Source organism: Pyrus communis, chromosome 2 (genome assembly GCF_041283825.1).
Source record: "Pyrus communis isolate YQ-2024b chromosome 2, ASM4128382v1, whole genome shotgun sequence".
NCBI lineage: Eukaryota > Viridiplantae > Streptophyta > Magnoliopsida > Rosales > Rosaceae > Pyrus > Pyrus communis.
In genome coordinates this window covers 13,824,725-13,849,172 of record NC_142566.1, presented here as the reverse complement: position 1 = coordinate 13,849,172, position 24,448 = coordinate 13,824,725, and the positions used below count along the sequence as shown (strand labels likewise).

Genomic DNA, 24,448 nt, shown 5'->3' with positions numbered 1-24,448 from the left:
AGAAAAATTATTCTCCGACTTTATTTAAACCTCTACTTAAGGCTCAACCCTAACCCGAACCAATCTCCTAGCTCATGCCACCCTTAAGCTGTGGCTCTAGGCACACCGCTGCTCACCCTAGGCTTAAGTTAAGCCAATTTCCCTAGCTATGTCGCTCCCAGTCACACCGCTCACGCCCTCGGCATCATGTTGAGCCATTCTTACAGCCTCGTGGCTCCAAATTAGCCATGCAAAAATATTAAAAGAGAAAAAAATTAATTTTTCTTACCTTTAGTGTGTAATGAAGAAAAAGACAGCGTCAATCAACTCGTCGTAAGGGCAAGCAAGTAAGAAAATTATGGAAAGGGGTACAATTTACCTCTGATTTTATCTCTTTCTTGTTGGGAGAAAAATTATTCTCCAAATTTATTTAACCCTAGTGGCAGTTGGTTTCCCCTTCCTAAAAGATTTTAACTCCAAGTCAAAGTACATAATCTAAAGCAAATCAGAAAACAACTCTCTGTTTGCCTACTCAACTTGGGATTTTCTACATCTCTTGCCCTTTCCTGTGTGCAGCACAGCAAGTATGGGGGCATTTGTAGAGCCAGAAACAATTCAAAAAATTGTAGAGGTAACACGTGAGCTTTGGCTGAAGAAGACAAGAATGCCCTTATTAAATTGGCGAGGCCCACAAAGACTTTCCACGTGCAATTCAGGGGGCATATCGGCAGTTTACTCTCGACATCTGATATGATTAATTACTAAAAGTCCTTAATTTTCCAATTAAAAAGTTCAGATGGGAAATCGAAAGTTAGGTGATAGTTCAAGGGGCATATCGGCAATTTACTCTTAAGGCTAAACTACCAATTTGTCCCCTAAACTATCACTCAATTAAGTAAGGAATCACAATCATATCCAATCAAAGATACTTCCAAGATAATCCCAAGATGTTATTTACTAAATAATATCTTCGGGAAAATTCTTTCCTCATCCATCCTACGGATCACACACTTTGACCAATCGGATGTTCAGACATGTGAGGGCAAAACCATGCACATGTGGCTGGTCTTACCTCTATATATAACCCATGTACCCCATGTCCACCAATTTCTGGTAAGCTTTTGCTACGCACTTAAGCACTAAATTCTCTGTCTCTTTTGTTTAGAGAAACAGACTTAGACATTGGAGATCTATTGGTTAAAACCCCTCCCCAACCCCCCTCCCCCCCTCCCCGGGACCACCTCTTTGGCACGTCTGGCTTTGGCCTTGACCAAAGGAATTCATTTGTTTGTAGGTACAATTTCGTCAATATTGAAGACGGAAGAATTTTGCTACGACATGGTCGTGGCATTCCTTGGACTCAAATCGTCTCCAGAGCTTTGTGTCCGGATCCCATGAGCAGTGCAACAACCCATGATTAGTTGCGCATGTGTGGGTTTCCGACTAGCTGTGTGGTGCAGATGCCAGATGTCGCATTGGATAGTTGGATCTGAAACATTTGCGGGCTACACTCTGGTTCGTCATCGAATGGAACATGAATCTCGAGTCGGGTTTGGCATTCCCTTGTGGGAACCTTTCCCCTCAGAGACTCACCCGTTGTGGAAAACGCTGGAGTTAGACTCTGATCCGCCCAGATTCAACAGCACCGAAACCTAGGCTAACAACTTCTCGAAGATTATGTCGCAGGTGGTGGCCCTGCGACTGGTGTAGATGTAGATTTTGAGGCAGATCCTGGAGGTGAAGATAGACTTGGAGGCGAGGCAGTGAAGATCGAACTTACTGAGGTGGAATATGCCGGCGATGGCAAGGTTGTCAAGGGCTTGATTGTCAGTATAAAGGCATGCAAAAATGACGTTTGGAGGGGGAAGGAGAAGAGCACGCATAATGGAAGAACGAGAGAGGAGAGAAATAACATAAATTTTTTATGTTGAAACTCATTAAAAAATCAAAATTAATCATGAACAGTATATATAAATCTAAAGGCTAGAACTAATTGATCCGCGGAATCTGGACAGAAAGTTTTGGAGATGATCCGAGTTTGCATTCCTTCTCAAGGCTAATCATTATTTGATAAAGGCATATTTGTCAATTTGCCCCCCAAACTTGTATAGAGCTTTCAATTCACTCTGAATTTTAATTTTAGTATATTACCCCCCAAAACTTTAATAATTAGCCAATTTGCCCCTTAAACTTTAATTTTAGCCGATTACCCCCTGAACTTTTACAAATAGCCAATTCTCCCCCTGATGCTAGATTTTAAAAAATTGCATCCAATTTTGCATCAATTTTGATCACGCAGACAACACATGACAACTGTATATGGCATAAAAATGAAAATTTGGATGAAAATTTTTAAAGTCTAACGCTAGAGAGAAATTGGCTATTTGTAAATTTTTAGAGGGGTAATCAGCTAAGTTAAAGTTCAAAGAAAAAATTGGCCAATTATAAAAGTCAAGGGGTAATCGGCTAAAATTAAAGTTTAGTGGGAAATTGGCAGATCTATACAAGTTCGGGGGGCAAACTGTCAAATACCTCTTTGATAAAAGGCGCTCATATGCTTTATGGGAGTGGGATGTGGATAGGGAGGGCTTATAGCTAGGATATGTTGGTTGGTTTCTTAGAAATTCATTTTAATTTGTTATCCAATCAAAAGAAAGTTATATTGGAAAAGGAAATGCTAGGTAGACTATTTTTTAGACCACATTTGTAAATTTTGTAATGTGTCACAAATAGTATATAAACAAATTAATTAAACACTTAAGTAATAATTTAATCATCAATAACCACGATCATATTATTTACAAATATCATTTAAATAAATGATCTCCTTAGCATTACCTAAAAGGCCAATTTAGTTTTATGAAAAGATAATAAGGTTATTTACAAGAATTGAACTCATCGTGAATGTATAGAATAACACACTTACAAGCAACTATTTGTTGCCACGTTCCAGTTGAACCTAAACTTCCTACAACCTTGGGAAGACAACTATTATTTTTTTGGGTAAATTACACATAACTACCTCAACTATTGGGTCATTAACAGTTTCATACCTCGTCTTTAAAAAGTTTCAATGTCATACCTCATCTACGAATTTGTTACAATGTCATACCTTCACTCAGTTACCTGTCACTTCCTCCGTTAAAATGTTGACATGGCAAGTGACGGGACCCATTTTCTATTAAAATATTAATTAAATATAAAAAAAAATATTTTTGAAAAGAAAAAAATAAAAATAAAAACCCAAACCCAGATCCCATCCCCCCTTCCCATCTTCCCCATCCGTCCCCCCTTCCAAACCCAAAACCAACGCCCCCCCTGCGCCCTCTCTTCCTCCATCTCCTCCTCCCTCCCATGACGCTCATCCCCCTTCTCCTACTTCACTAACCTCTCCCCCCCACCCGAGCCCAACCTGCAACCCAGAAAAGTAAAAAAAACATCTTCATCTTCCCCAAGACGGGGAAAAAGGGATCTGAGAAGAAGGGATCTGGGTTTTTTTTTTTTTTTTTTCTTCTGGGTTGCAGGTTGGGCTCAAGTGAGGGGGGGGAGAATAGGGTGGGGGAAGACGAACTGGGGGTTTTGAATGGAGGAATGGGTGTGGATTTAAGGAGTGGGGTGTGTAAAGGAGGGAAGATGGTGGGTGCGGAGGAGGAGGGGGAGGGGGAGGGGGAGAAGTGCCATAGGAGGGAGGAGGAGATGGAGGAAGAGAGGGCGCGGGGAAGGGGGGTTCTAGGTTTGGAAGGGGGGACGGATGGGAAAGATGGGAAGGGGGTGGGATTTGGGTTTGGGTTTCTTTCTTCTTTTTTTTTTTTATAAATATTTTTTTAATATTTAATTAATATTTTAATAGAAAATGGGTTTCGTCACTTGCCACGTTAGCATTTTAACGGAGGAATTGACAGACAACTGACGGAAGGTATGAAATTGTAACAAATTCATAGATGAGGTATGACATTGAAACTTTTTAAAGACGAGGTATGAAACTGTTAATGACCCAATAGTTGAGGTAGTTCTATGTAATTTACCCTATTTTTTTTAATTAACTACATTTTACATCTTTTAGGTTTGGAATGAATTTTTAAAATAAATCACAAGGTTCAATTTCTCACATTGCACCATGAGGTTCTAAAATCTTATCAATATATATATATATATATATATATGTTGAAAATATTAGTATTTTAACTTTATTTTATTGTTAGTGTAATTTTGGTATTTTGCAAATTAAGGTTTCTTAGGTTTTGGTCACTATAAATATAGCTTATAGTTTAGTATGAAAAGTAAGTTAGTGAAGACACAGTCCTTTAGTTTGTAGCCATCTCAACAAACTTTATTATTTGTTTTCCCATAATAATATTTGTCATTTCATGATTGGTTTGTTTGTTCATTTGATACTCTGATCCTCAACTATATTTTTTTGTCAGTTTGACTTCCTAATCTTTCACTAAATGGGTCTCACATTTTTCATATCATTGATTGGAGGATCATATAATTAAATAGATTGACTACAGAAATTGAAATAATATCATCAAAACCTTTAGATGTATGTGAGAAAATTGAAACATTGTGTCCTTTTTGAAAATCACCTAAAACATAAAGAGTGTAAAATGCAATAATCTTTTTTTTTTTTTCTTGCTTAGTCTTGAGACCTACTCTTTAAGAAAATTGTTTTGGGGGCCTAGGGTAGGACATGCAATTCTTATATTGTGTTTGCTTGAGATGTGGGGTGACTTGAGAGGTGAGAAAAGAACATATAACACCCAATTTTTAGCCTCTTAAGTTTTTGTTTAATAAAAAAAAACTATATAGTAAAGGGAGGCAAGAAAGCAAAGGCGGTTCAAGTCGGGTCACTATACACTTCATATGGGGGGCTTGAGAGAAGGAGTTGTCGTAAACAATCACATGGGGGCAGAAGATAAACTAGAAGCCTTCATTCTGACATGTCCTAATCATGGTTTTCCTAAAGATAGCTCATGGCATACCTACGCATGTCCCCTCTTCCCTCTCACATTAAAACCCAAAATTTAGATTTTGTCTGGACAATATATAAAACCGCCCATATTTCTAATTCCTTCTGATGCCATTAGGGTTTTTATCGTTGTCTACTATTGTCCCCTGTCATGTTCTCTCTCGTAGTTTCATATTTTATGGGGAAGTAAAGGGTGGAACGGCAATTGTGGCACATGCGACTGACTCTGCTCAAAGAGTGCCATTTTAAGATTTGGATATAGAAACTCATCTCATGTTGAAGCATGTTTCTCGTCGAAAACTCGGCTGAATTACTTACAATTTATATTAAACGGTTCTACTAATAATCAACATAGATATTGTTTTTCTTAATTACATGTGTGTAATCCAACCAATATTGGCGCGGTTAAAAAACACAAGCCAAATGAAAGCAATTCTACATCATCATGTCTCACAGACTCACCCTTCAAGTCTTGGTCTCACTCCTGTTTGCAGACAAAACAAAATTTCCTTTCAACTCTCCCCTACATTTCAATAATTTACCTCACAAAGTTTTGAATACATGGATGGGGAAGTCTCAAGTCGATCTCAACATGTTGTTTTCACTTTTCCCTCAATGTACTCAATAATGTATTATGTATACAATTAAGAATAGGATTTATGTTACAAATGGTCTCTAGAATTGATTTATCACATCAAAATGATCTCTGAAATTGTAGATCGATCAATGTAATCCCTAAAAATAAGTGTCGCAAGTCAATGTGGTCCTTCCTTTAAAAAATTATCAAAAATTATGAGGTAACTTACATTTTACCATCTCAGGTTTGGGGTCTATTGCAACCTCATAAAACATCTTCAAAACATTTCACTTTCATACCTCACGTAATATTTTATTTCAATATAGTAACTCCGTTACATTTTCCATCCATTGATTCATTAAGAGCTGACGTGATCATTTAAAATATTAAAATAATTTACCCTATTTATTAAAATTAAAAATTAAAAATCTTTAAAAAAAATAATAATAAATAAATAAAAAGAAAAGAACTATCTTCTTCCCCTAGCCCTTCTCCTTCCCTGCAACCTTAACACCCCAAACAACCCACCCCCACATCCCCCGCAACCCCCAAACAACCCTCCCTCCCTTCTCTCTCCACCGCCAAAGCCCTTGCAACCTCCCCCCACGCCATCGTGAACTCGTCGGCAACCCATCTTCCCCAACCTTCATCCCCTCCCTCTCCTCCCTCCAAGCTCTGCGATTCTTGCAAGATCTCCCCTCCCGTTTCATTCTCTACCTACCTACAACACCATGATCCATGAACACATCTGGATGTGCGAGGTCTGCGACCAAGCCCCTGCCGCTGTCACCTGCAAGGCACACATCGCCACACTTTGCGTCGTCGACATCCACTCTACCAACCCCTTCCCCCAGCGCCACGAGTGAAAACCCCCTCGTCCATCCACTCTGACATCCACTGGTGTCTCAATCGAAAAAGGAGATCTTTCTGGTGACCCTACCACCCCTTGCCACCGGCTCTTCCAAACCCTTGGTCTCCCTCCTAACCCGACCCACCACAACCCATTTTTCTATCTCACTTCTCAACCTACCCACCACCACAGCAACCATCGCCTTCCTACAACTCGACGGCAGATCAACGCGCACGCATCACACGATTTTGAATTGAGTTCTCGGTCTTTGTCTTGCATCGTTGGTTTTACTTCGAGGAGGGGCTTGCGGTCGGGGAAAGTTACGGAGAGGGAGAAGTTGAGGTTTTGGTGGTAAAGAGAGGGGACAAAGGTCGAGGAGGTAAAGAGGGTGGAGAGGGAAAAGGTGGGGGGTTGCGGGGGAGGTGCGGGTGGGTGCGAGTGAGGTGAAAATGGTGGAGGAGAGGGAGGTGGGTCGAGGGAAGATGGGTCAGCACAAATTTGGCAGCCACGTCAGCTCTTAACGGATCAATGGATGGAAAATGTAATAGAGGTACTATATTGAAATAAAATAGTAGGTTAGGTATAAAGGTGAAATGTTTTGAAGATGTTGTATGAGGTTGCAATAGATCCCAAACCTGAGGTGGTAAAGTATAATTTACCCAAAATTTTGTTATATGCTGATGTTTCACGTAACTAGATCCCATAAATCTAATTATATGATCTCCACGATGGATTGGAGCCTCAAGTTAATTTTTGTTTGGCAATGCCAAAAGCAGCACACCATGACCATATAGTAAATAGAAATGGACAAATCTTGAGGGTATTTTAGTAAATTCAGTTAATTTTAGTTGAATAGACTTGTTGCTTTGGCATTTTACATATGGATTGTCCAATCATAATCAACGATTGTCCTTCCTGTACTACCATCTGCCCCTCCTTTATTCATTAAATGCAGCTGGCATAACTTGTCCCACTCAGTCCTTCCCAGTGCTACCTAATGAACCCTAACCCTAAATAATATTTGGTTGATTAGTTTTTAAGAATCACTTAGTACTATGGTCTAGTGGTATTCTTCTTTACTTGTACGTGAAAGGACTTAGGTTCGATTCTTGCCAAAGGCGAATTTGAACCATATTATTGCTAGTTCATTGTAAGACTTAACTTACTCTTCCACCCTTCAGTGTAGATAAATATCATTTGTTACAATAAAAATAAAAAAGATTACTTTTAAAGGTATAACGATAATTAGCTGCACTAGCTCAGATTTCTTCTTTGGCCGTGAGGGAGGGAACTACAACTACTAGGCCTATTTGGTGGGTTGGTTGGGATAAATTGTGACCAATTAAAATAAATTTGAGTCCAGTCATTTGTTTGTTATATTAAAATGTGAGATGATTATGACTGAATATGATAGGTTATGAATCCACGATATAGTGGGTTAACTATCCTTATAAATAGGTTACAAGTCCTACCTTACATGTCTCTATCAATCCAATTCTATTTTTGAAGCCCAATCTCATCCAACCAACCACTCGAGCCCTTTAAAGTTTCAAGCTCAAAGCCTGTCAATCATTATTCGTATTAAAATATACACTACATTGTAAAAAGAAAAGAAAAGAAAAAGAGATTCAAACTCTTGTCCACAATGGTGCATATGCATACCAACACAGAAAGATTCAAGAGAATTAGGCCAAGATTACTGAAGTACAGATTGTAGAGAAACATTATTAAAGTCAAAAGAATTAACGTTTTAATGGGGCAAAATTCAATATTAGCAAAACAATCAGATTAAGAAAGTCTAACTTAATTAAGGAATGTTTTTGAAATGTCATATGAACTTACACATTTTTTTTTTCCAATTTGTCATACGAACTAACTACAAAGACTATTTAAAAAATTTCCCACTTAGTTCATATGACAAATTGATAAAAGTGCATAAGTTCATATGACATTTCAAAAAATTTCCCACTTAATTATACAATTGCTGAAGTCCTATGAGATTAGGAATGTGATTGTGTAAATCCTAGTGTATCTAAGATATCTTGGAATATTCCCTTTAGTAAATATTATCCTATTAGAGTTGTAATCTTATTAGGGTAAGGATTTAAGCTATCCTACTACTACAAATAAAGGCACAATAGGGTGGTACAACACACACCTTAGAATTACATTTCTCTCATCTCTCTCTCTTGTCGCCGGCCCTCTCCCACTTTAGTCCTAAATACAATTCAGTCAATTAGGTCAACAACACTTTATCAACATGGTCTTGCCAGACACTAAGGAACTGAAGGATCGTAGGAGGACGCTCTTCTACACAATCAAAGGCTTAATCGTTTTCTGCTAATCAGGTTCTTTTAAAATAAATTAAGATATTTGAAACAACCTTGAAGCATGAAAACATTCCCCATGACGCATGAACCCCCCTATATTTATATTTTCCTTTCAATTATATATATTGCATATGTGTTCATATACGTTGTCAATATATATATTTGTTCATGCAATACGCAATTATGCTATGTGGAATTTGTGAGTCAAAGCATCGAAATTAATTTAGAAGTAATTAGGGTTCTTAACCTTAGAATTCGAAAAAAAAAAATTTGGGATTTTTGCAACATAAGCCGCAGCTCACTGCCGTGCACTGCTGGCATCACCGTCGTCGAGCCCCGTCACTGGCCTGCAACCTAGCCCGTGCAACACCTTGGGACGACATCGTTGGACGTCTAGACCACATAGCAGCAACCCTTTGGGCTTTGCTGCACACACATGACACCCAGGCCCTCGGCCTAGTAGGGTTCTTTTACGGGCATGCAGCCCCAGCCCACTTCCAAGAGACTTGCAATACTCAATGGACTTGTCCACTGCATCCCTAGCTCACGGACCAACAGCCATATGCTGCTAGGCCTCGTCTCGTGCCCTAGGCTCACCTACAACAAGCCCGCGTTGTTTACTAGGCTTCGTCAACCCTTGACCTAACCTGCCACCAGCTTTAGAGCTGCTAGCTTATACTGCCCTGGCCCAAAAACCAAACCCTAGCTTAAGATGAGCTTTGCAAGCACCAACCTGCAGGCCAGCATATGTTTGGCCTGCCCCCGCGCCATTTTGAGGCCTAAAACCAGCACCTAGCTGCTGGGTTCCTTCCCAAAATCAGCATGTGGCCTACAGCTATGATTGGGCTGCCTTTGTAGCCAACCCGTGGCCTATTAAACCCCTTTAAGGCCTTACCCCATACACGGCAACCAGCCCACTGATATTGGGCTATGCTTTTTCAAATCCAAAGTTATTTTTTAGCATTCCCGCTGATATTGACCCGAATGTTATTATTTTGTTTCTACGATCAAACCTAAATGGTTACAATCTATTGAATTAATTAAAGTGACCCGCAGTCCATTAATCTGAGAATTAATCCAAAATTACTGGCCTGAACCTCACTTTTTGGCAATTAACGATTCAATAAATTATTTCTTTTCTTTGAACCGTTGATCTTTTGTAGTCCTGACGCACTCACACTTAAGTACCTGAAGCAATCCACAAATCCACTACACTTAGTTGTATATTGTATTTTGTGTTCTTAGGTACCCCCTATATATGAACTAGACATTTAGAACTAAAATAGAACCTGTAGTTTCGAATTTAGTGCCTTTGAAACCCTAAGTTTTCATTCAAAACATACCACATGAAACCTGTAGCCTTCATGCTTAAATTAAACCAATACATGTGTATAGAACCCGAATGTTCTACAATATATGTTTATGGTTTTCCATATAACTAACCACGTTTTTTTGGTGCCATATGTTTTAGGGACATGTCAAACTAGAACAAGCTCGATTTCACCACTTTGGAAGTATCTGGAAGAAGCTACCTAAAATGGGTTCAAGACGTGAATCTTATTGCAAAGAGTCTTCAAGCCACCATCGAGGAACCTACTGACGATCCAGTCAATGAAGTTCAGAAAGCTATTGTTATGATCTTCATCCGAAGACATATCCATGATGCACTGCAGATCGAGTACCTCGTTAAGGATGACTCACGCACCTTTTCGGTTACTTTGGCTGATCACTTCAATCACAAGAAAAACATTTACTTCCCTAAAGTAAGACACGACTAGCAGCATTTACGCTTCCAAGACTTTAAGTCTGTGAATGAATATAACTCTGAAGCTTATAGAATCTAATCACTGCTTAAGTTCTGTGACGAGGACTTAACTAAAGAGGCTCTCTTGGAGAAGGCCTATTCGACCTTCAAAGCCACCAATATTGTCCTGCAGCAACCGTATAGGGTACAGAAGTTCACCAAATTTTTGGATTTGATCTCTGTTTTACTTCTCGCTGAAAAGCAAAACCATTTTTTTGATGAAGAATCATCGAGCTCGACTTACTGGATCGAACATTCCGCCTGAAGCGCATACGACTAATTCTAGCATCCACAACCGACGGAAACCCCGGCATGGCCATGGAAATAAGCAGCAGGCCTCACCACAGGCCCAAGGTCAACAAAGCAGAAGCCCACCTAAGGGAGGAAATTTGACCCAGAATGACCAACCCCTTGCCCTTAAGGCCCCAAACTTCAAGAATAAGGGAAAAGCTACCATTAAATCGACTTTCATAAAACTGGACATGTGCTACCACTATGGATCAAGGGATAATTGGTCACACGTATGCCGAGCTACCCCCGAGGCTATTGACAAGTATCACTCCTGTCGTGAGACTAATTTTGTGCATGTGGAACATCTCCAAGATGTTACTACAACTATAGAGGTTTCAGATTTTCAAGATGCATCTGCTCCCATGAAAGAATAAAGTTTAATTTTTCTAGGACATGTTAGGGTGTTTTATACCCCTAGTGGCTGAACCCACTAGGTGTGGCCGAACCCCCCTAATTTTCTAAGTTTGTGGTTTAAATTTTTGGACAATTTTTCTAAGTCTTTGGAATTATTTGTTTGGTTTTTGGTTTGTTTTGAATTATGGATAATTATTTTTATGGATATTATTTCTCGATTGATTAATTGAATGAATGGAATTATATTTATGCAAGTGACCCATTCAATTAATTTATTTCTAGGTATGACTAGTTTGGAACTTAGTTGTCTAGCTTATAGTGCCTACCACGCACACCATTTTGCGTGAGCAACACTATTTTACTAACTTCATAACTAAAACTGCACATCTCACAACACTCTCAGGCCCATCCAACATGATCAAAGGATACGGAAATGCCTGTATAATTTTGTTTAATGGTACTGAATTAACCATTCAAGAAGCCCTCTATTATCCACGTTTCGGAAGAACATTGCTAAGCTTTAGAGATATTCGAGATAATCAATATCATGTTGAAACTATTGCAGAGAATGGTTCTGAAACTCTTTGTATCGATTCTTATGAATATAGCTAGAAGTGTATACATGAGAAGTTGGAACGTCTCCCGAGTGGGTTGTACATAACGACCATTCGATCCATGGAGACCCACCACGTGGCCGGCCCTATGCCTAGGTTCCAGAGCACTCTCCTACTTTGGCATGAACAAATGGGACATCCCAGACGAGATATGATGCGCCGTATCCTCAAAGTATCACACGGGCATCACCAAAAAATTATCTTGGCCATCTACCATGCAAAGCATGCTTCCTGAGAGCAATTCCGCCCATAACAAAATTGCGCCAGCACCTAACCCATTTATCCACTCAGTGAACAGTAATATACCCCAATTAACAGTAATAGGCCAAAGCATCTCCACCCTTAACAAAAAATAGCTTAGTCAATTTTATTAAAATATTATTTTTTTATTATAAAATAATAAAAAATAATAATTTTATTTTTAATTTCTCACTTTAATCTCTGTAAGCTCTTTGCAGCTTTTTCTTTCCCAACCTCACTCCCACACTCCAAAACCCGAATCAACGGCGTGATAATCTCGACTTCGATCAGAACAACCTTATACGAACAAAACCCAGAAATAATAGAAACAATCCTTGCAAACAACCTTATGTCGTCTCTGCAAGCTTCGTCGCCGGGCCTCGAAACGACAATCGCGAATTGCCGTGTTAAAACGACGGCGTTGTAAACGTCCGATAGGTTTCTTGCATGAATATCGAGTCTTGCGGAAAGCATGTCCAAGTTGCTCTGCATCAAGAGCTTCCCGTCGTACGAAAAATCGACAAAACAACGAGCTCATCTCCCTCATTCTCCCTCCGTGGCTCCTTGCCCTCCGATGCCATGCTAGCATCAACATGGCGTCAAATGGGTCAGTCCCAAGGTCTGTCAATTTTGGGCTGGCCTGGAGACTAACTTGCGCTGGGTGCCAGGCAATCTGCTGGGTTGGAGAGACTTCCCTAGGTGCCAGGCTATTTTTTTCGTTGTGTGCCGGCCTATCCCACCCTTGGTGGAAGTGCTCTGAGGAAGTTGAATATTCAACCCTTAGCTACAAAATTATTCACGACCCTCTTAAGTTTCTTCAGAAGATTCAAAGGGATATTTATAGACCTATCCAACCAACATGTGAACCATTTAGATACTTCATGGTGTCGGTTGATGCATCGACGCATTGGTCGCATGTCTGCTTATTGTCCACATGCAACGCTGCATTTGCAAAACTTTTAAATACTTCACTGTTACAGTTGTTTCTGGAAGCAAATAGAAAAAGGTCGGCCCTTCCGTCCTTCTTCTTCTTCAAGATTATGAACATTGGTACATCTACCAACAACACGTGTAAATCAGCAGTAACAACCAACAACACATGTAAACAAAGGCACCAACTGAGATTTTGACAGAAATGATAATATATGATAAAACAAAGGACTATGGAATGGTTCATCAGCACTATATGATAGAAAATAATGTAAAAATTCAAAATTCAAAATTCAAAAAAAAGAAAAAAGCGGCTTTTGCTTTTGATTGTTTATTAGAGAGATGTCGGTTGAATGATGGAGATACTACTATCCAAAGAATCAAAACAGGAAAGAAACAACGCGTGGCCTATGAGGACAGGATCGTCATTTTACTGTGGATCCAAAAGCAAGGCAGAAAAAACAGAATGCATATTTTGTCAGTGGCAGAAACGAAATAAACAAAACCAAGAAGGAACAAAATTGGGAGAACATTGTCGAAGGAATAGGGATCTGAGTCTAAAAGGATACAAAAGGAATTAATTGGAAAGTTAGGCGTTTAGTAGATATGAAACGAAATAAACAAAACCAAGAAGGGACAAAATTGGGAGAACACTATCGAAGGAACAATGATCTAAGTCCAAAAGGAATTAATTGGAAAGTTAGGCGTTTAGTATATATATAATTTTACAAAAGGTCAAATGTGTCATTAAAATTTTATTAAAAAGTGAGTGGAGAAATAAGGTTGTTAAGGGTGGGTCTAACAACTCTCATGATCTTTTGCACGAATAAAAATTCCCTATAGAAAAAAAAAATAAAGGTAATTTAGCCAAAAGTCAATAAAAACTTTACTATTAAGCCATATATCAATACCATATTTTTGTTTTGGACTTAATCAATGATATATTTTTATTAATTAGGCATAAGTCAATGATGAATGCCACATAGGCTTTAAGTCATTATAAATAATTAGATATCCAACAGCCAAAATCTCCTATCCTTCCTCTTTTCCCCTCAACTCTTCTCTTTCTCCCTTACTTCAAAGCTCTCAACTTCGAATCACCAACTCCCAAAATTCCAAATTAAATTCAACCCCGCCCCAAAATCACCACCAACACTGCCACAACCCACCTAACCCACAACCCCCAATTGTTGGTTCCTCACCTTACACTTTCCAAAATCAACCCCAGGACTTCCACATCCCTTAATTGCAAGTCCCTCGACCTTAAAATCTCAGTAGATGTTAACGAAACAACAAAGAGAGGGGTTGTCCAAACTATGGAAGAATTATAGAGAGAGAAATCTCAAAGATGAATAAAAAGAAAGAAGAAGAAAGAGATGTCAAATAAAAAGCTCAAAGAGTAAGGGATATCGAAAAAAACTTAGAGCACATATGACCTGCAATTGAATTTGGGGTTTGTTAACAGTGGTGGGGTGTGGCAGTGCGAAGGAGAAAAAGGAATTGAGGGGGAAGAGAGGTGGGGGAAGAGGCTTTGGCCGTTGGAGTTTTATCCCTATGAAACTAATCTTGAGAGGTCTGAATCCTATAAATAGTTAGAAAATGTATATTTTATCACTCACTCTCTCTCTCTCTCTCTTTCTCTCTCTCGCCTTTCATTTACATGGAAAAGTCTACTCAACTCAGAAAAACGGAATCAGGAAACGGACATTGCATTGCAGTGTCTGAATCCAAATGTAAAAAATGGAATTAGGAAACGCACACTGCATTACAATGTCTGAATCTAAATGTAAAAAAATAGAGCCAGGAAACAAACATTACATTACAGTGTCTAAATCTAAATGCAAAAATCAGGAGTCGTGCAAGGTGTGAAGTGTATGAGATGTGTGAATGATGGAAAAAATAAAACCAGAAAATGGACACTGCAACGCAGCGTCTAAATCCAAAAGTAAAAAAACATAACCAGGAAACCACTACATTGCAGTGTCTGAATCCAAATGTACGAAGGACTATGTAGGAGGTGTGTGAGTGATGGCAAAAAACGAAACTAGTAAATGGACACTGCAACACAGTATCTAAATCCAAATGTAAAAAACAGAATGAGGAAATAGACATTGCGTTGCAGTGTCTAATCGTATGGACTTATTCCAAATTATAAAACTATGAGAAAGGGAGTGTTAGTTGAAGTGGGTCCTAGCTATAGTGGCAGATTTTGTAATTTCTGTTTATTTTAAATACATTTAAGTATCACAATACATGATTGACCTATTTATAATTAACATAAATATTGTTGATTTATTGTTAATATTGTAACCTTTTATTGATTTTACACAAAATCACCCTAAAAATAAACTACTTCGTAGAATAATGCTGCTAGTTATTACTTGGAGATTTGTCATTTATCGTCTAGTGATATTCCTCTTTACTTGTAAGTGAGAAGTCTTAGGTTCAATTCTCGCTAAAAACGAATTTAAATCATATTATCGCTAACTTATTGTGAGGCTTAACCCACTCATCACCCCTTTTGTATAAATAATACCGTTTGTCAAAAAAAAATAAAAAATACTTGAAGTTATTTTTTGGTATGCACAGTGTATACTATATACCCCGATATTGTGATATACACATTCGACACTCTGTTTATCTCTGGAACAATATGAAATTTTCGTGTACCGACAATCACTAAACTAATCTGATTTCGGTCGAGTGGGCTTGAGCTGTTTGGCATAGGTACCAGATGGTGTCTTATCGTTTGGCCTCACATTCAGAGATGGACCAAATGATGTATAGTTGACCGGTCAATAGCTTGACCAAGATATGAGGTCCACACCATCTCATTGTTCTTGGTTAGAAACTTAAAATGGAGCCTCCTTGTCTTTTGTCATTTCTGTTTAGTGATCTAAAATTAGTTTGAAGTTTTTATAGATAGTATAGTTTTGAACAAGTTTATTAGGAGGCATGGCTGGAATTATAAAATTTTTGTTTGCTTATTTTTTGTCTAGGTTGAGGTTTGAACTTTTATCTCTCTTTGAAATGATTCACAACTAATGCAATTCGATGAAATATATTTTGTGTTTTTGTCCTATAGGTAAAGCTCCCAAAAAATAAATGTAGTATGTCAAAATGAGAATTGGAATTAATATGTAACAGATAGTGATTCAAAAAACCTCATCCATTTAGCGAGAAACAAAAATAATTCATCTTACATCGCCTACTATTTTTGGTTATGGAAGTCGTGACAATTCTTCTTGGTCTCCCCCTCATTTAGAGCAGTTCCACCGTGTCTAAGGCTCCATAGGGCTATCCACTATGTTATCCATCTAGTAAACAGTAACTGCCATTAATAAATAGTAATTAATTTTTGCATCTCCACTCTAACACTAAATGGTCTTGGCAATAGACAATAAAATATTAGTTTTTTTTTAAATAATACAAAATAATTTTATTTATAATTTCGGATAGAATTTTTAATCGGTCTCGTTGTACCACTTTCTATTAAAAAATTAATTAATTAAATATTAAAAAAAAACAAAAAACCAAAATAAAACACCCACACCCAGATTTTCAACCCATGTTCCCCCCCCCCCCAACGCACCCAAACGCTCCTCACCTCTCTTCCTCCATCTTCACCATCCCACCCACCTTAGCCTCCGTCAACGGTCCCGATCTTCCCCACTCCCTAATCAAACTCTCCCTCTCTCTCTCTCTCTCTCTCTCTCTCTCTCAAAAACAAATCCCAAATCGTGCGATCTAGGCACACCAATGGAAGGAGGGGGATCGCGAGTGCGTGGGGGTGAAGGTGGTGTGGTGTGTGGCAGCAACTGTGGCGGAGGAGAGATTGGATCTTTGCCATTTGTCTGTGGGTGTTCATCAGCCTCGGCGATGAACTCCGGTGAAAGCCGTTGAGTTCGAAGCCTGTTGGGTTTTACAATTTTTTTAATTTTATTTTTTTATTAATATTTTATATTTTTATTAATTTTATATTATGGCTGACGTCGCCCTGACGTCAGTCCACGTCACCTTGCCTTCGGGTTCTCGGGCTAGCAACTCGTGCAGGGCCTCTCCCTCGGGCCCGCTCAGGCTCCATCGCCAGCACATGTTGGACCAAGTCCCTTGGGCTATCTGGCCCTGTTCCAACACCAGTTCACCAAGCAATAGCCCACGGTGGAACTGCTTTTATCTTCACGTTATTTTGATTGGGAAAATTTGAAATAGGTTCAATTTTATAGACTACCTTTTGAAATAGGTCCAATTTTTAGTGACTTTTGACTTTTGAAATAGGTCCAATTTTTAGTTACTTTGGACCCATTTCAAAAAACCCCTTTTTGATTTTGTTCTAGAATTGTGGCCGTGAAACTCTTTACTCACTGGGAATAGTTGCCATTGTTTGCACCAAGCAGACAGTCGACACACAATTTGACTTTAGTTTGGAGTTGCAAAAGCCTAGAAGCTATCAAATTGCATCGGGTTTGGCTTTAGTCAGTACAACAATCGAGCTTAACTGATACAACATTGTGTTTGAAGTTATGTCGGTTATTAGGTTATGCAGTTAGACCTTATAGGCATTGTACTTTTTGTCCCAATCTGATTTGAGAGTTTTTGCTCTTTTCAGAATCTCGTATGAATGTCGATCGTGCAATGCATGGGATGATTATTTGGGGGGAGTGGTAAAGCATATTACGGGACTTCCTACATTTCTCATTTGTTAGAAGAAACAAACCACATGTAGTTCCAGTGCTAAACCAAGAGAAAAAGCCGAAAAGGGTCTAGGACAAGATCTCTAATCCTCCTAGGATTTTGATTACTTGCATTATCCCTAAAATATCTTTCATAATTTGACTAAAATTAGGATTTCATTCTTGCAAGACAAGTAACCTTTTGAACTCGTTGAACCCTATCTAACATACTGACCCCAGTCTCACTCGGAAAGCTTGGTCATGCTCCCATTGCACACCAAGTAAATTTATGTTATTTTGACGATCCTAATATCACGTGTTATGATCTTACAACGAGCTTTGGCATACACAAATCACAACCCCAAATACAATTACGTACTCCAACATGATTTGTTAAAAAAAAAAAAAAAAAGGGAAAAACAAACCCACTTCGCCAAGTCTAATAACTTGTTTAGGGATGCATTGACAGCAGTGGATTCCTTACTCTTGATGGAAAAATAACTTGTTTACTAGGTCTGATAATCTTAACTTTAAGTTAATTTGACCGTGATAAAAAAAAAAAAAAAAAAAAGTTAATTTGACCATACTCGCTTAATAACAGGATAACTTTTTAGATGATGCTCAATGCATGATTACGTGACCGAGTATCCTAATTAGGGCTTAATTTTGAAAGTAATTGCTGTTTGTCAATGATTTGTGCTTTTTTTTTTTTCATTAGTTGTAAAGTTCAATGGATAAATCGCAAAATTCCAAAGACAAAATTTGGAGGGAGAATGTAGTAGTAGTAATGAGTTTTTAGGGTTTGAATAAACAGTTTAAACTTTTGTTACTGTTGAGTGGTACAAATTTCGACAAAACTGAAGCTCCGAATCGCAACCACATACTTTTAACTAGCACCAGAAGATAGGGTCCGTCCATTCCATCTCGATATCTTCAAAAGACCCCAAAAAGGCCACGCATTAACGGGCCGTCACATTCAATTACTGTTTTACCCCTGGCCTCGCATGAACATCGGAGTAGATTGTAGCCAAATGTAAAAGGCAATTTAGGAAATGCAAACAAAGTTGCGAAAAGCCTCTTCGGCCAGTTCATATTTTCTCCCTCTCTGGTTGCTCTCTGTAAAAGAAAACTAATAAAAGAAATAAACAGTCTCTATAACCTCCTCACGCGCCTTATAGGTGAGTGCAGTGCAGGGGAATTGGAAGTCTTTATTAACTTTTACTTTTTGGGCAATTATCTAATTTTAATATTTAATGGGAAAAGATTTGTCAACCTGTCTGTTATAAAACCTTATCTGCAAAGCAGTGAAGACTATTAATTTTTGATACATCTATGTATTTATATTAAGAGGTGGAAGCATAAATTAATTACGAACTCATTATTCTTAGAATTCGAACTTAATATCTTTTACTTATAAGTGAAAGAAGTATAATTAGATAGTAGTACTAAGGCCTCGTTTTGTAGCTCGGACTGTACTAACTATTTCAGTCGGATAGAATAATTTGACATCGGATAGCATTGACTATATTAGTCGGTCGTTTGGTGCAAGATAATGGTCGTTTAGTGAGGATAATTTGTCATTAGATAGTACTGACTAAATTTGTCATAAGATACTGGTCGTATTATTTATACTGTTTTTGTATTGTACTGGATAAGAGAAAATATTATTTTTAAGAGAAAAAATTGATGATTAATGAAAAAGAAAAAGAATAAAAAAAACAAAAGTTTTCATCTACCATCAAGTTGAAGACGGACAAAGCTGTCAAATGCGAAAACAACCCAGTCAATGGCCACTACTATTGGCTTCCTCAGAGCAAGTCCACCCCTAAAAAATGTGCTGGCACTCATTCTATTTAATCCACTCAGTGAACATTGATAGATCCCATGAACAGTAAATTGGCCAAATACTTCTCCATCCCTATAAAATGCGCTGGCACCCAACTCATTTCAAATATTATTAATTTTTTTATAAAATAATAAATTTTAAATTTAGTTTTAATTTCAGATATGATTTTTAACCAATCTTCTCACGCCATGTGTCATTATCCAAAAGTACTATTATCCGAAAATATTAAAATGTGGTGTAAGGTGGAAGATGATGGTTGATATTTATAGGAAAAATAATAATGTGACGACCCGTCCCTAATTTTCCATGTAATTTTCTCCCCGAATGGGTAAATTGACGTTTATGTCTTTTTTGGCAAAAGTGGAACCTGACGTGGATGTAGTCATTCTGTTTTTATATTATTTTTCTTGATATCATAATTAAATAGTACTCGTTGTTACGAACGCATGAATGCGAGTTAAACCTGAATCGAATTTGTAACGAAAAAGTTACGCTCAATTAAAGTACGTTCCAACAGGTAGAATTGTGCACGTGTGTGAGCTAATTTATCAGTGTTAGAAACACTATTTTTGATAAGGAGACGGAAATTCTTGCGTACTTTTATTGTGCAAAATTTGAAAATCTTATCCTTTCTTCTTTTTAAATTGGACCTGTGTCCTCAATCCCTCACCACCAATCAATTTCACTCCTCAATCCTTTCACCCAATCAAAATTTTCTTCTTTCTGTCCAATCAGAACTTAGCTTTCTCTCTCTCTCATCTTCGCCCTCTCTCTTTATCCCAAGACCCTCTCCTTTCTGCAACAACAACACACCACTATCAAACTTCACATATCGAACCTAAAAACACTACCATCATACTCCATTCATCCTCACGAACCCAGCCGTACCAACCGATCATGAAATGGACGAGTTTTGACTCGTCAACTCGGAAGCTCCAACTCAGACGAGTTTGCTCCGACGTGATCCTAGCCTAGTTACAAGTTTTTAGGACATTGGGAAGCCTTTACACAACTTCCTAAGGCTCATAGTACAAGTTTGAAGAAGAACCAATGAGTAGAAGCATGGTTTCGAGGAGACGAAAAATAGTCCGAACCTTTTGAGCCAATTTCAGGCCATTTTCATCCACTTTTTTGGACTTTTAAGAGGTATCTTCCTAGACTTCATTTCCATATAAATTTCATCAAAAATGGTTGAGAAATGAGCTAGTTATGAAGATTTGAATTTTTCCCCAGGAACCGACGAAGTTTTCCAATTTCTAGTGAAACCAGACGGCGGCGTTCCACATGAGAAGACAAAGAATATTCTGTCAAAGTTGACGGAATATTCTGTCAAAGTTGGCAAGTGCTTAACATGTACGGGTCCTTGACGTTGAGTAGAGTGTTTTAATATATTCAAACCTTCCGTTTGAGCAAACTATGGGAGTTTTTCCTAAGTTTTTAGTATATGTGAATTAATTAATTAGTTTTAGTTATTTCATATATTAGAGAAAGTCATCTCGAGGATATACGAGGGCAAGCATGGCTAGGAGGCTACGATCCATCGATGTATTAGTGAGTGGACATTTGTTTTCGTACATATATAAAGTTTATAGTTTCCACATATGTTTTTATATTGATTTTACGCCTATTATGCCATGATTTATTTAATCTTAATATGATGTTGAGATTTATATATTGTCATGGCATGGTCACATACATTATACTTGCTCATCATACATGCTTGCACATGTGTAGCACTTGCCCCCGGCCAGGGCTAATCTTTCACGTGGATGTGCACATCACACCATACGCTCGCCTTGGATCCAAGTAAGTGACAGTCATGTCGTACATGTTGCATTAGGCAACTCCGACTTGTATGTGTCGTGCCTAGCAGTAGTCTTCACGTGATTATAGTACTAGAGTCTATGTTATGATTACACTCAATCTTGTTCATGTCAGAAATTATCTACATGAACTCATGTGTTTAGCATAGGTCATGAGCACCTGATTTTATTATGCTACTGTTGAGATATTGGGATTTGGCATATTTTTGGATTTATTGTTGATTTACATTTGATTTCATACTTATACGTAGTATGATTTTTTGGAAACTATACATGTTTTACGGTGAGGGGTTAGTATGTTCAGAAAATAAATGTGTTTTATAAACCTTTGTTTTTCACCCTTCCAGGTCCTTAATAGCTGACCTAGTCTGTGGTGTACGAGGAAAATCTGGCGTTTCTGACATATCTCTAAATAAATGTAGGAATTTTTCCTGTTGTGTATTAAGCACCTTAACTAGTTTCGACTGCACACTCTTTTATCATCTATGCTCTGAACATTTGTATTTTATGGGTTCTACCCACTACTGCGCACTGACTTTATTATTTAAATAAGTTCTAGTTTTGGTTTAAATTTATTTATATTTTTACATCACTTACATTTTTGGTTACATCACATTCGGGTGACGGCCAACCTGCCTCAACTTAGGTCGCGGGTATGTTAGTTTGGTATCATAGTATAGGTTTGGCAATCCTACATTCCTCGTATGTGTTTTAGGCCCTAATAATTTTTTATTTCTTATGTTAGAATCATACCACCTCGTAGAGAGCCACGTGTCCCTTCTGAGACTAATTTTCCTGATTTTGGGCAACTCGGTGAGGTTATTACCAACGCCATATAGTCCACACTTCGTCCTCCTAAAGGACTACCTTAAAGATTATATCCCATCTTCAGATAGATTATTTCTTTGGCAATAAAGGACCTGAGAGATCCGAGGTTTGGATTGACTATGTTGAAAAGACTTTATGAGTTATGCAGCAACAAGGAAACCTTCCAGCAGAGAAATGAGTCAAGATAACGACTTGGTTCTTACGTCTGGGAGCGAATCATGGTGGGCTCAGGAGTCACGACCGTTGTCTGCTCAAGATGCCATGAATTAGGATGTTTTCAGACACCTATTTGAGGCTAGATTCACACTTCCAGAATATAAGGATAAAAAGAGAAAATAATTCACAGAGTTAAAGCAAGGTAAAATGTTAGCCTCGGAGTATTACCGGAAATTCACTGACTTATCCCGCTATTGTCCTGAAATCGTTGGGGATCCTAGAGATATGCTTCGTTATTTTAAGAAGAAAACTCGTAAGCGACTACGTTCTTTGGCGACTTCTACTCTATGCTTTACTTACCAAGTGTTCTTTGAGGTTTTACTTCGTATTAAAGATTTCGAGAATGGCCCTGATAATGATGATGATGAGGAGGATAATGATAAGGGTCAGATGAATGATAACATAGGGCAGTCATCTTTTGGCCCTCAAAAGACTCAGAATTTCAAGAGAAGTGGTAACATCTCTGGATCATCTAGCGGTGGTTCAAATTCTAATACACCTAGAAGGGGCGGTAAATCCACTGGCGGTTCACGCTTTCAAAATCAAAGGAACCCTAGTAATTCTGGTGCTCAGTTCTGCCACAGGTGCAATATTCGTCACTCCAGAAAGTGTAAGAGGGGAGGTAGTGGATGCTATACTTGCAGTTAGATAGGGCACAAAGCTAATCAGTGTCAATAGAATCAGAAACCTCAGCATTTTACTCTACCATCTGCAATTCCTCTACATCAGATTCCAGGGGCTAGTACCTACACGTTGACAAGTTACAGTGGTGTTTTCCATTACCAAGGTGACATAGCCCAGCATTTAGGAGGAGCATATCAATACCCACCCGATGTTCCCTACTACCAGGGTGGTTATCCACAGTACCAGGGGGTTATACGCTGTATCAGGGCGGATGAGCGCAATGGTATACTGAAGGACAGTACCAGAATCTTGATGTAGCTTCTAGCAGTGGTGGATTGACCAGGTAGCCTAATCCGACAAATCAAGGTCGAGGTAACCAGGGATGCAGCAACCAGGGAAACAGGGGCCGTGGAGGTCAACAGCAAGCATAGGGATGCGTCAACAACATCACCTTGCAGGATGCTCAGAGTAACCCCGATTTGATCCTGGGTACGTTGAATGTTCTTGGCCATCTTGCTAGAATTTTAATTAACTTGGGTGTTACTCATTCGGTTATTTCCTATATGTTTGCTCAAAAGACTCAACTTTACCCCACTCCTCTTGGTTATGAATTGGAGTTTTCGATGCCTAGGGGTGAAACTTGTTGTGTTAGTTGGGAGTATCGAGGATGTCCCGTTCTTATAAAGGATGCCATAATGCCAGCTAATATTGTTCCCTTGGACATCGTTGATTTCAATGTTATCTTGGGCATGGATTTGTTAGATTATAATCGTGCCATGTTGAATTTTCACCAAAAAATTGTCATTTTCCATCGACCTGGCATGCTAATTGTAACTTTTATCGACAACAGAGTTATCTCTGCCGTGAGGGTGAAGCGAATGCTGAGAAAGGGTTGTCAAGGCTACTTAGCTCATGTAGTGGTGACTGAGGAGACTCATGCTCATGTGGAAGACGTTCGGGTAATCAGACACTTCCTTGATGTTTTTCCCGATGATCTACCTAGCTTACCACTAGATCGTGAAGTGGAGTTCACCATCGATCTACTTCCAGGTACTGACCCTATTTCTCTAACTCCTTATCGTATGGATTCTGCTGAGTTGAGAGAATTGAAAACCCAGTTGCAATAACTTGTTGATAAAGGTTTTATTCAGCTGAACACTTTTCCTTAGGGAGCTTCAGTCTTGTTTGTGAGGAAGAAAGATGGAACATTAAGGCTATGTATCGATTACAGACAGCTGAATTGGGTGACGATTAAAAATCGTTATTTATTGCCTTGCATTGATGACCGTTTGTATCAGCTTCGTGATTATTACCAGTTGAAGGTCAGAAGTGAAGATATTCCGAAAACAGCCTTTTGAACTCGATATGGTCATTATGAGTTTCTTGGGATGCCATTCGGGTTGACTAATGCTCTGACAACTTTTATAGACCTGATGAATCGGGTATTCCATCTATACCTTGACAAATTCGTAATTGTCTTCATCGATGACATTCTGGTGT

General features: G+C 38.5%; 1 protein-coding gene and 1 pseudogene across 1 annotated transcript; both read left to right on the top strand.

The window, feature by feature from the left end:
• The first annotated feature begins 1,446 nt into the window (after positions 1-1,446).
• LOC148698602 (uncharacterized) lies at positions 1,447-23,266 on the top strand (annotated as a pseudogene).
• A 377-nt stretch (positions 23,267-23,643) lies between these two features.
• LOC148698601 (uncharacterized) lies at positions 23,644-24,075 on the top strand. The gene has a single exon (XM_088678424.1). The coding sequence runs from the start codon at positions 23,644-23,646 to the stop codon at positions 24,073-24,075; it is 432 nt and encodes a 143-aa protein (XP_088534550.1).
• The last annotated feature ends 373 nt before the right edge of the window (positions 24,076-24,448 follow it).

Coding starts and splice junctions, on each gene's coding strand:
- LOC148698601 (XM_088678424.1), top strand. CDS start 23,644: ATGCCAGCTAATATTGTTCCCTTGGACATCGTTGATTTCAATGTTATC.